Source organism: Vicugna pacos, chromosome 34 (assembly GCF_048564905.1).
Source record: "Vicugna pacos chromosome 34, VicPac4, whole genome shotgun sequence".
Taxonomy (NCBI): Eukaryota; Metazoa; Chordata; class Mammalia; order Artiodactyla; family Camelidae; genus Vicugna; species Vicugna pacos.
In genome coordinates this window covers 12,173,810-12,186,950 of record NC_133020.1, presented here as the reverse complement: position 1 = coordinate 12,186,950, position 13,141 = coordinate 12,173,810, and the positions used below count along the sequence as shown (strand labels likewise).

The 13,141-nt window shown below is 39.6% G+C and overlaps 1 protein-coding gene and 1 long non-coding RNA gene across 2 annotated transcripts in view; one reads left to right on the top strand and one right to left on the bottom strand.

Annotated features, from left to right (window-relative positions):
* Nucleotides 1–1,369, bottom strand: part of SLC15A5 (solute carrier family 15 member 5) — a 65,410-nt gene extending 64,041 nt beyond the window's left edge. Inside the window, exon 1 of the mRNA XM_006199901.3 lies at nucleotides 1,009–1,369. Coding sequence (XP_006199963.2) covers nucleotides 1,009–1,369 — 361 coding nt within the window. The remainder of the gene's footprint in view (nucleotides 1–1,008) is intronic.
* Nucleotides 1,370–13,003: 11,634 nt separating this feature from the next.
* The window catches only part of LOC140691319 (uncharacterized), a 30,623-nt gene continuing 30,485 nt past the window's right edge, over nucleotides 13,004–13,141 (top strand). Inside the window, exon 1 of the long non-coding RNA XR_012066931.1 lies at nucleotides 13,004–13,115. This is a non-coding gene — a long non-coding RNA (uncharacterized lncRNA). The remainder of the gene's footprint in view (nucleotides 13,116–13,141) is intronic.

Below are 13,141 nucleotides of genomic sequence, written 5' to 3'. Positions count from 1 at the left end.
CTGCCCCTCAGACTGCATTTCAGCTGCACATGTCAGGGTTGGTGAACAGCACTTTACCTTTCTAAGTTCCTCGGCTCAGAACTTGGAGTTAATTTTTGTTCTTCCATCATATTTGTGCCCTTATTTAGTTGACAAGGTTTGTATCGTTTGACTTTTTTTTTTCCTGGATTGACTTCTCCATTGCCTACACCAGCATCCTGAGATTTTTCTGGTCTCTGTCTAACCTCTCACTGCGATTGTCCATCCTGTTTATTGAAGAAAAGCATTTCCCAGATGTGTTCATCTTATCTTCAATGACGCCTCCTTGTCTAGAAGAGCAACTTGAACTTCTCAGCCTAAATTTCTATACTGTTCATCCACTTGATCTCTATACCTTGTCAGACAAATTTGGTATTCCACCCCCAGCATTCTCCACAATCACTTCACTCCCAAACTGTTGTAGACACAGTTCTTTTTCGCTATGTAAAGAAGCACAGCGTAGTGTTTAAATTCATTTATTTTTTAGCATGTAGCCATAGTTCATAATACGGAAATCACATCTTCATATGCAGCCTTAATTACTAAATGACTAATTAAAAGACCACCTCTTGATGAAAGCATTTCTCAGTTATTCTGCATGAACTTCAGAACACCTTTTTAGCACATTTCACTTGCATTGTGAAGCAAATGAACTTCATATTTCACATAGACTTTGTCACAAATTTGGGCTGGTGATAGGAAGTAGGGTAAAGGAGGGCATTCATAAAGTACAGAAGACAGACATTTAGAGACAATTACTAAAAATATAATCAGTGCCATGATATAGGTACCAAGCACCCTCTAATACACACACACACACGCTTACTAGTAGCCCTCAACTAATACACAGAATAAAATACATTGAAACATTGTTAGCTGATTTATTACATTTTATGCTACAAGCAAGGTGGAAATAACATAAACCAAATATTCTAATCAAAATCTACTCAAATATGTTGTAAAACAACCCTGTCAGGAGAGGGTACTCACCTAGAAAATGCAGAAATAAGCAAATCTGTACCAGTTTGTTTCTTCCTAGGCAGACATCAGCAAGCCATCCTGCAAACACAGGGGTAAGGACTGAAGTTCCAATAAAACACAAGTTCAAAATGGCGGCCTGGTCATTGCGGTAGCCGAGCTTGACGGTGCAAAAGGGGATCATATTGCAGACGACTTCGAAAAAGGTGAACCTTTCACACAGCTCCACCAGAAGCAAACAGATTCCAACCTGAATTTTTCTCACAGAGTGTGATGAGGAGAAATCTCCGGTATGTCTTACAGTTTTCTCCTTCTCAATGCTCTGAGTTAAGGGTTCCCTCTCACCAGTCTTTTTAAAGCCTACAGCCGACATGACTACCCTCCTTGAATACTACTTACGTTAGTGGTTTGAACTTGGTGATTTCTGTCCCCATCCCTCTAATGAAAAAAAGATCTTTGCTTTGAATTTCACAACTCTGTGCTAAAGTTTCATAAGGTTTTTTGCACCTTAATGTTGTTCATCTTGATCCGGGAGCACCAGAGAGGAGACACGAGTGTTTCAAGCAAGGGAGCACAGTGTAGCCAAATCTGATTTGTTTGTCTAATTACTGAGAGGCTAAATTAGGCTCTTCCTCCAAAATTATATTGAATTACATGAATCCGGTTACGTACGTGTGAAAAACTCATCTGCCTCACACTGATAAAGGTTTAAATACGGAGGCAGAAGCAGCAGTTTTTCAGGAGAATTTGAGCACTAGATCAAGAAATAATTTGAGTCTAATAATTTCTGATACTTTAATTAAACAAGCCAGAACAGTACCAAGAGATAAAGCGCGAAAGGAAATCTGTTTTGAGGGGGAAGGATACCTTATCATTATTACATGTCTTGTTATTTTTGGTTGGAATTCTGATAAGAAAGCTAATTAGGTAACAAAAGTGCTAGTACATTTAGGTAACAAGCGAAGTTTGCAAGAAAGTAATTTAAGTGCACTAATGAAAGGAGAAAATATTAAACAGAAACCCTCTTCCTTTAAGTTGACCCCATGCTTGTAGAACAGCTTCTCGGAGGAAATCAGAATCAAAAGGTTCTGTTTAACTCATTATTAGTCAGCAACGGGAGCCAACTACGATCCCACGCGTGCTTTGGGGAATAGCAGGTCTGGCATCACCTTGACCCTCCAGCTGGGGGAGTGGATGCTAGCGTTCTATTTTGGAAAAGCAGGAAGGCACAAATTTCAAGCTAGAAAAGCACCAGTGAAAGAGATCACTTGAGCATTGAAGGGTTTAGCTTCAAGGACGCAGAGAGACCAGGGAATGGAATTACTGGGTCAAAGTCATAATAATTCAAAACATAGAGGGTGAGTATAAGAATGTTATTTTCCTCTTGGAGCCAAAAGCAAAAGACCGATAAAGGCTTTTGACTCTGATTCTCGTCTTCGACCTGAGGGCTTGGGAGCAAAACTCTTTGTGTTGGCCTCTTCGGACAGTCTCACTGTAACGGTGGCTGTTTTCTTCTGTTCAGCATTGCTTCTCCCGCTTTTTGCAAACAGTGCCCCGTTTTCCCTTTGTGTAGGGTGAGCCTGCTGTTTCTTAGCCAAAGTTGGGCACGTGTGTGAGTTCCATATAGTCATTTCTGAAAAACAGACACACACTGGGATCGTCTAGGGTGAGCCCCAGTGTGTGGTCATCCTGCCTTTCGGGGAATGACTTCCATTTATTACGTGAGATCCTGGAGGGGCTTTCTTCTGGCTGAGGGGATCAGCACAGGGTCTAAAGACAGTCTTTTTGCCGTTTCTCCACAGGAATTTTAATCATAAGTGGAATGACCCAAGATTGGACATGGTGGACGCTGAGTGAGATAGCAGTACGCCGAAGGGGATTCCCCATGTGGCCCCGATGGAGAACTCAGGGCCACCCCAGTTTTTACCCTTCAGGAGGTATGCCTAGTTTTTCCTTCACTAAAGGACTCAATTTCCAATCAGTTTTGGTTTAAATTTGCCCCATTTGGTTTCTGCACCTTCCAAGAAGCCTCAGTGATACTTTGTTGTTGTTACCCCAGAGGCAAGGGAAAGCTGGTCACCAGCCGTGTAGCCAGGACCTGGCAAAGGACTCCGGCAGTGTGATTTCACAAGCAGGGTGGCGCCACCTCCTCCCAGGGCCCGATGATAATTGCGTTTCAGTTCTTTGGTTCCTCTCTGCATCCTTGCCCAAGAACAGGCCACAGGTGGTGGGAACCCCTGGGGCTTGGGGGTAATTACGTCATGGAGGGCAACAATGTTTGCTAAATAGATTTGAAACAATAGGAAATCACCTCTTTCTTTTTGGTATTTCTCAATACTCAGAATGGGCTCAAAACACAAGTACATACCAACTCCCGTTGAGAATAACACTTGGCAGGGAATACTGAATACCATCTTGGTTAACACACTTGAGCCCTTAAGTGGGAAATTATGCATACTTTAGTTTTATGCAACCCTACCCTGTCCCCTACAGCCTCAGGCTTGTTCTCCATCCCTGTCCCTCCCCATTCTTGCCGCCCTTAATAAAGAGATATTTGTCCTCCGTTACAGAAGCAATGTATGCACGTTAGATCCAATTTGGAAACTGTCTAAAAATAGAAGAAGAAAACAAACAGTGTATGTTTTTGAAGCATTTCTTTTGATGTTTCCCCTTGATGGCTACTTTTTATTAGTAGGCTGTAAATATTTAAATTGTATAATTGTATACAATTACTGTATAATATGTTTTCTACCCCCTTTTGTAGGTAACGTTATAAGCACTTTAACATACCATTGTGAAGTCTTTGTAAACTTGAATTTTTATGGTTGCATTAATAGATAGACGCTTGGTTCACTTAACTCTTCCTCCATTTTGGGTTCATTACATTTGTCTCAGATCAGTTATAAGCCAGTCTTTCTTTAACTTTGGACCTTGAACCCACATTTAAGGGAAAAAAGTGTTTATCAGCAATGCTAGAATGAATATTTGTGCATAAAGTTTCCCATTCCCAGATTATACCCTTAGGCTAGTTTTTCAGAAACAATATTACTGGGTTAAAGTGTGGGAAAGTTTTTAGGCATCTTGATACATAATGTCAACTTGCAATACAAACTTCAGGCATTTTTTTTAAAATTAAAAAACGTGTTTTGTTTTTGGAATGTAAAAACTATACTTATCACCAGAAGTCTTCACCAGAAAACTATACTATCACCAGACAAAAGTCGTAAGTCAACGTGTGGGGTCATAATGTTAACCATACTTGTAGATATTGAAACATGTGTCTTATTTCATAGAGAAAATTAATCAGAAGCCTATTTGATGAACTAATGACCATCCATGATTTTTCTGAGCATCCAGAGCCCGAATGCATCAGATCCCACAAAGTTGCATTTGGAACGTACCAGAAATGTAAGCTCTGCTTTTGAGGAGTCTATTTTTTTTTTAACAATGCAGGATTGAAAAGAATTTCTATAAACTAATCTCAAGTTAATTATGAATTTTGAAAAAACTGTAGTGTCTTCTGAAATAGTTTTACAGTGTGTTTCTGTAACCCTTTCGAGTTTTATATGTATTTACAGAATAATTTTTCATAGGTCCTCTAAATGCTTTATTAAACATTTTTAAGGGAGGCTTTTCTAGCTCAGTAACTATAAATGGTAGGCACAGAGGTCAGTAGGAGATATTTATTCTTTTAGGCCAATTGATTCCATTTAATTCCACTGATGGTGAAATTTGGTTGGTGGCCTGAAAGCATTGTCAAGAACACAGGGATGGGAATTGGCCTCACTATAATTTAACTGTTAAAAATTGTGCATCAAATACTAGTTGGAGTGAGATTTTTGCTTCATCGTCAGGTTGTCAAGTAGAAATGGAAAGGTGCATATTGGGCTATGGATTTGATTTGGAGAAAAGATGTTTTCTGGGTTAACCGCTACTCCTCTTTTATAAAGAAGCTCTGGCAATTGTATGATTATCTCTACCTCAACCCTTCTGTCAAGTGTGAAGGAGAATTACTTCTGTCCCCTGCAGATAATAGCTCAGACAGTCCCAAGAATGTAGAAAATGTCCCATCCTTTTCCTTTCTCTGAGGATAACCAAAAATGAAGGCCATTGCACTCCTAAGGAGTTTTTCTTCCACTGTGCAAGGACTGTTACTATGAATCTTGCTATTGCGTTGAACTTGACATGGAAGGTGTGTCTGTATAAAGTTAAGTCAGGTGGGAATGAGTTACTGCTTGTCCATTGTGGTAGTTCATTTTATGTTCCACTTGGCTGAGCCACAGTGCCCAGATGTTTGGTCAAACATTATTCTGGATGTTTCTGTGAAGGTGTTTTTGGATGAGATTGACATTTCGATCAGAAATTTTGAGTAAAGCAGATTGCTTTGTCCAATCCATTGAAGACCTGAGGAGAACAAAAGCTGGTTCCCCCGGAGCAAGAGGGAACACTCCAGCAGATTGCCTTTGAACTTTACCTGTCACGTTGGCTCTTCCAAAATTTCCAGCAGACTTCCTCTGGACTTGAACTCAAACTCTCTTCTGAGTCTCCATCCTGCCAGCCTCTTCAGTCAGACTTTGGACTCAACGAGCCTCCATAATCACGTGAGACAATTCCTTAAAATAAAATTCTTACTGTATATTTGTACACCCTACTGGTTCTGTTCCTCTGGAGAATTCTGACTTCTTACAGACACCACCCATATGCCCCTATTTTTCTTTCTGCTTTGATAAAGACAGAAAAAGAAAGACAGGCTTAAGCATATGGAATTGATAGCTCCCAATTCTATGTTTAACTCAGACATCTCTCCTGAGTTCCTGGTAAGCTGGTGGACATCAATGTTAATTCATCATATTCCAAGCTGAACCCTAGTGATTCAAGGCAGAAGCAGATTCAAAAGGCCTGGATTGGGGAGCTCCAAGGGTATGGGAGAAAAGAGTTATGGAGCTGAAGAGATAAGAAAAACTCTAAATCATAACTGGCTTTATAAGATGGAATTTTGACTGGGTCTTGAAGTCATTCAAGTCTTTTAGTCTTTTATTTTTGTCATTGGAGTCTTTTATTTTATATACACATATTGAAGCATAGTCAGTTACAATGTGTCAGTCTCTGGTGTACAGCATATTGTTCCAATCATACATATATTCATTTTCATGTCCTTTTTCATTAAAGGTTACTACAAGATACTGAATATAGCTCCTTATGCTATACAGAAGAAACTTGTTTTTTATCTATTTTTATTTATAGTAGCTAATATTTGCAAATCTCAAACTCCCAAATTTATCCCTTCCCACTCCCTTCTCCCAGGTAGCCATAAGATTGTTTGCAATGTCCATCAACAGAGAACTGGATAAAAAAGTTGTGGTATATGTATACGATGGAATATTACTCAGCCATAAAAAAGAATAGAATATTGCCATTTGCAGCAGCAACTTGGATGGACCTGGTGATTGTCATTCTAAATGAAGTAGGCCAGAAAAAGAAGGAAAAATACCATATGTTATCACTCATATGCGGAATCTAAAAAAAGAAAAAAGAGACTAATGAACTCATCTACAAAACAGAAGTCATTCTTCTTTGATATGCTGGACCTGTCCAAATAGGATGAGTTTCTATAATAAAGCAGGATATAAAGGACTCAAGTCTTTCATACCAAATCATTTTTTTTCTGCCCAGGATCAGAAATATGGAAGAAGTACCAGTTAAGAGGTATCGACAAGACTCAGTAATTCTTAGCCACCCCTTTTACTACCACCACTGCCTAGAGTACTAGTGTAGTAATCTAAGCAAAGATGAATGGAAAAAAGAAGTGCCAGGATTTGCTAGAAAGTTGGAGGCAGAATCTTCAGGACTAATTGGATTTGTGGCATGAGGAAGTGAGAGTGTCAAGGATGTTGGAGTAAGTTTCTAGGGTAGACATAGCTGTGGATCGTGGTGCTGATCAATACAGGGGAGTAGATCTGGGGTAAAGTCGTCTTTGCCATTTGGCATATTGAGTTTGAGGCACCTATGGAATGTCCAATCGGTGATGAAAGAGGGGAATCAGATTCCCTCTGTGGGTACGTGGGAAGAGTTACTTCTTGCTCTGAGTGGAAGCGAAACATAAATCCAGTGACACTTTGTGTAACCATGTTAAACATTCCAAGGAAAAAACACCTTAGAACATTACTATTTACTCACCTCTACTGAGTACCATTTGGATTTCATGGGAATTTATGGGACACTGTGTCATACCTCTGAAAAACTGCTAGAGATGGCTGCGGGAGACCACAGCCTCGGCTAAACGTAAGCCAGGACAACAATCACTTTCAGGAAAAATTAAAGTTTTTATTAAAGGAGGAAAATAGATATGTTTTAGTTGTTTTGAAATTAATTAGAAAATAGTAGTCTACTTTGATTTTAAGCTTTTGAGTCACTTTTTTTTTATTTCGTGGAGTAAACTAGACAATTTGGCTGTTACTTTTAACACTAGGTTATCTCTTCCATTAAAAGAGAAATGTAAGCAGTTGAATCACATGCTATGTTAATCAATGTGAAGGTCAAACTAATTCCTTGTCATTTTCCTCAGACTTCGGTTTTGCCTGCAACAATTTTAGGGAAGATATATAGGAGGACATAACCTCTGCAGTACAGGTTTAGAAAACTCAAAATGTTGATGAATGTTAAAACCAGTCATTCGCTTGGAATATGAATTTGGTCCTAAACTAATAGACATGTTTTGAAAAAAAAATGATGGCTTGCTTAAGGAAGGTATCTTACCATGGGGGAGGGAGGACTAGAGATGTGAATACAGGGGTAGGACTGGTGGCATCTGATTTTTAAAATTCACCCTTTTAGATCAACTGGCACCTAATATCAAAATGACACAGTTTGAAATCTGGAAGAGGGCATTTGCCCACGCTCCTTGTTTTACAAGTGAGGGCCAGGCAGGTGAAGTGATTGCTAACTTAACTAATTAATAGCTTGTCCTGCAGTAAAATCCATGCCCCTTTATTGCCAGCCCGATTTTATTTCTATAACATTATAGTTGGGTAAAAAATCTGTCTTAGAGCTTTGAAGGCTGAGTATCTTGAAAATTAAAAATTGACTCAAACCGATGATGCTTATGCTTCATCAAGTTCATAATATTGTAGACATGTTTTTAGACTCAGTTCTACTATCTGCACGCATTTGTACAATAAACTTAACATCTCAGGACCTCAGTTTTCTTATACGGTGACTAAGTGCTTTGGATTACATGACATTCAAGGCCCTTTTTAGTTTTCTGGTTCTCATTTTCCTTGCTAAAGACCCTGGAAATTTATAAGAAACGGATCCTTTTCACAGTAGTCATAGAATTGCCTTCCTATAAATTTTACTTTTTGTATGTGTAAACTCTGCACAGGGCATAAGTAAGATTTAACTACTTTAAAAGATGCAATTAGCATGGTTATGGCTAGATTGCTATCTTTGTAGTACTGTCCCTGTGGATCCAATTTGAGAGGTGGGAGGTAGAAAGCAAAGGAAGAACAGCTCATCTCTCTCCCTCCCTGGACCCCAGAGTTTAAAAAATTATTCTTGTCCTTTCAAAATGTATGCAGGATGAAAAAAAAATCAGAAAATTTAAAAATATGTAGTTATAAATAGCACTTTGGTTCTGATTTCATTGTTTCTTCAAACTCTGCACATTTTATTCTGGGGACTTCATTCAAACGCATGTAATTACCTAAGCTAAGCAGTTTTTCAGACTTTCAAAGCTCTCGCCTTATTGCACCTGTACGACGGCTTTATAATTCGATAGTAATTGAACAGCAATTATTTTTCATGATGCATGTACATTTTTATATCAGATTGTTGGCAGATATTCTTTATGATGATGTCGTCTTCACTAATGAGGAAATTAGAGCGAGTTATCTCACAGAGTGAGATGTCTTTTTCTGACTCATTTCCTAGCTCTTGACATGAAATTTTAGAAAAGTTTTTGAGTTATAAAGCCACGTATACAAATGGGAACCATGTGATCTCTGGATCCACAGGGCACAGGGGAGACATGAACTATTTTATTAGAGTTATTAGGATCCTGTCTGTCTTGTCCACATGATGGACTCTTATATTAAACTTATGTATGCATCTTTGTATATATTTAGATTATAAAATCCCAAGAGAACAAAGACCAAAACCTTTTAAGCTTTTCACCGTGCTCTGTCCAGTGTATGTCCTCAAATGACTGACAAATAACTTACTCAATAGTTTGCACAGAAAAAGAACAGAAGGCTGGCATGATCTTCCAGGGAACCGAGACACCAAATCAATTTGCTCTAGACCATTTAGGACCAATAAAAATTCAACATTTATTGGGCACCTGTGGCATGTCCAGCACTCTGCTAGGATGCTCAGGATTCAAAGGTGAATAAAGTCCTCTTTAACTTTCAATTTCCTCCAGTAAGTGTATTATGTATTTTAGAAATGCTATATATACATGTATACATGTAACTATGAGGAGATTACTTCATTCAAGAAATACTGATTTCATACCTCTTATGTGCTAGAAAGCTGTAATAAGTAGGGAGGGATCAGACAAAAAGACACAGATTTGGCCTTCAAGGAATTCATATTCTGATGGTAGAGCCCAGAATAAAAATGTAATTAGGAAACAGTGACAGTGGTCTTCATGGAAGTACACACAGGGCATCATGGGATAACGGATGAAGTTCACCTTCAGGAGGTGGTACAGGAGAGACTTTCTGGAGGAGGAGATGCCCGAGTGAAATCTCCATGGGATGCAAACAGTGATCTAGGCCATGTAGGAAGGGAAGTGGATTCTGCAAAGATGGAAGGGAGGAGCAGCCACAGGCAGTCAAATGTGAAACCTCATTGACAGACTGAGAACTGCAGATACTCTGCTGGTGCTGGAGCGCAAGGTGAAGGGAAGGCAAGGTGAGAGATGGGCGAGATAGGGCAACATTGTGGAACGTCCTGCGTCATGATGTAGAGTTGAGATTTTATTCTAAGAAAGCAATCAAAATTTCCAATGGTGGGTCGATGGCGTCAGAACTAAATTCTAAAGAGCCACGAGGAGCATTTTTCCAGCAGTGGTGGGAAGAATAGATAGAAAGCCGTAGACACTGGCTAGTAAAGAAATGATCTGGGTAATAAGTGATGACAGCCTACTGATGGGTGTTTTAACGGGGGCAGAAGGCAGTATACGGAATAGTGAGTAATGGAGGAGGAAAAAAAAATTACAAAAAGTTCCGAATGATTTAAATATCCATGCTAGGGGTTGGAAAACCAATCGTGACTCCCAGGTTTCTGCTGGAGAATTTCACAGTGCTCTTTCCCAAGACCACAGATGAGTGGGTTTTGCAGTGGGAAAGTACATGGGGGTGAGGGAGAGAATGGACTCAGTTTTGATAGATTGCTTCTGAGAAGCCTGAGGGATACAGCGAAATAGATGTCCAGAAAATTCATACCTGAGGTTGAGGAGACAAACCTGGACCAGAGATACAGGTTGTGTTGTGTGTTTACTGATGCTAAATGGAAACATACGAATGGCTGAAGCCATTCGAGGAGGGCTGGGAAGGCAAAACAAAGGCAAGACAAGGCAGGTTGGAGGATTTCAATATTTAAGTCAGAGAAAGAGCTGCTTATATGGGAATGTAGGAAGAAAAGGGGGGCAGTGGCAGGAGTGGGATTGCCTGGTAGATTTTGGAAGAACTAAATAGTCAAATGTCAAGTTAGATAAGAAATAAAACTTACCTATGTAATTTAATAATAAACAAGATATGAATATCTTCAGTGAGGAGCCAATATCATGGGCACATTGAGTGCTATGCTGAAGGTGTTTTCAAAGTGCCCAGAGCACGTTACGTGATGCTTATGTAAGATGCCTGCATAAGGAGAGATGAATTAATTCCCCTTAGGTGAGGAGACGATCAAATGATGTTTGAGTTGGGCCTGAGGAAAGTGGGAATTTGCCTTGTGGGAAAGGTGAAAAAGGGAATTCGACTCAGAGAAACTGTAAACCCTGCAGGATGGTAACCATGGAGTCTCTGGGTCCCTGTGTGGCTGGGTATTCCTGACCCTCCCCCTTCCCCAGGCCTCCAATTTTCTGCACGTGCACACTCCCCCCCCCCAATTGCTCAAACTCACGTGGAATCCAATTAGTAAAGGGGCTTCAGAAACAGAGTGTTTAGAGGTCAGTCTCTGGGGATATGGAGCAAAGCAGGCAAAAGGCTGGGAATGAACCTGAGAGAAAGTGGTGCTGGAAATGGACAGGAAGAGGTAAACTCCATAGATATTTATGGGTATTGATGCCTAAGTGTGCTGGTTGGGTGGAATGGGCCAGGGATGCTGGCCCCAGAGGGATGTATGAAAGGTGACTTCATCCCGTCCCTCCCCGTGCCCCCCCCCACATTTGGGTGAATGACGGTTAATCGGGATGGAGAATACAGAAGAAAAAGCACGTTTAGCTTGAATTTAGGCATATGGTGGCAGTTCCTAAGAAATTTTGGATATTCAGATATAGAAATGTGGGCCTGGGAATGAGAATATGGGCCATAATGATGTGAGCTGGGAATCCTCAGTGGATAGGTAATTACTAGAGCCAACAGAATAGATGAGGTCAACCAGGAAAAGTTGACCACCAGGGCCTCATCTTTGTGAGGACCTGATAATTCTGGATTAGACATTGATAGTATGTGTTTTCCTCAATCATCCGTCTAGATTCTGATGTCATTTTCCCCGAGGGTTTCTGTGGTGAATAGATAAGTGGAGTGGAAAACTGAAGTTCTAGGTATCGGTAAGGGTTCTAATATTTCTTTTTGAAAAGAGCTTCTACTACTGAGAGAAGAAATGTTTGAGTTGTTTAATTCTTTATTTGCTTGCGTTTTTATTCTCTTTGACAACACCACCACCACCACACTGAGGATTTGGGGATGACTCACTTCATTTCATCACCTAATTTCCAAATACCTCCTCTTGGGGGCTTAACGTAGAGTCATACCTAGTTAATCTGCTTTTTTAAAAAAAAATCTACTGTGAGCCTGAGTTTGGCCACCTCTACTGAGAGAAATCAGGGACCGTTCCCTGGATCTCTTTGTTCTGCGCTGACTGTCTTCATTTAACACCCGGAGAGCACGGAACATTTAGTTGTTGCCTTCCCTTACATTTGCAATTCATTCTCTGTGTCAATTCATGTGGTTGATATTGTAAAAATCATTTTAAACCTAGTTTAACTTTTCTTCTTTAACGTTTGGCTTATTCATAATTTTATGAGCTATAAATTTTATTGCATTGTGAATTGCCTTTCCCATCTGCAGATAACTCTGAGGAAGTCCTTGGAGAAATTGCTTAGGATGTGGTAAAAAAAAAAAAATGAAAAGAAAGGACTTCTGTTGTGATTTGGTACATATGAGGCCAAAATGTATCCTTGAGTTGAAAATGGCCAGGGAGGAAAGATTGGGGCTCTGTAAATCTGGTTTGTATTTGAAATGTTCACTCTGGGTGAACAGGTAAACTCTGCCCACAGTATGCAAAATGAACATGAAATTTAATGCAATCGTGTGGTTTACTGAAACCATAGCTCTAAGGAATTCATATAAAGTCCTTCTCAGCTAACGATTTTCTTCGGTGTGAATTATCCAGATAAGCTGTCAACAAGAACTAAAATAATGAGAACATGCAAGTTCCTGTTTTTCTTATGAAATGCTGACTTAGTCTTGGTACAGATTAAAGCTGGGGTTATTATGGTCATACCAAATGTTTATTGAATGTTTTAGAATTCCCACACCCATATTTCCTTATTAAGGCAAAGGCAGAAATATATGGAAGAAGAATTACATTGATTGGTTTCACATTGGCTTAATTATATTGACAAAGTCTGAATGACTGAAAGGGATATTAAAGAACAGCTACAATGAATTTGGGGTTCAAGTTCTTCCAGTTTGTTGATTCGGCACAAATACAGGTTTATCCATTCACTAGCTATTTAAACCTATTATTTTTATTTTTCCAATAATGTAAAAATATTCCCCTAGAGAGTATGGAGAGGCCTAATATCAGATGTTAAGAAGTAGAAGATACTGAGTTTGAACACTGCGCGTTGGAGTCAAACTTTACTTTTTTGATTTTGCTGTCGGTGGGTGGTAAGTATTTTCACTCTGTCCACGCA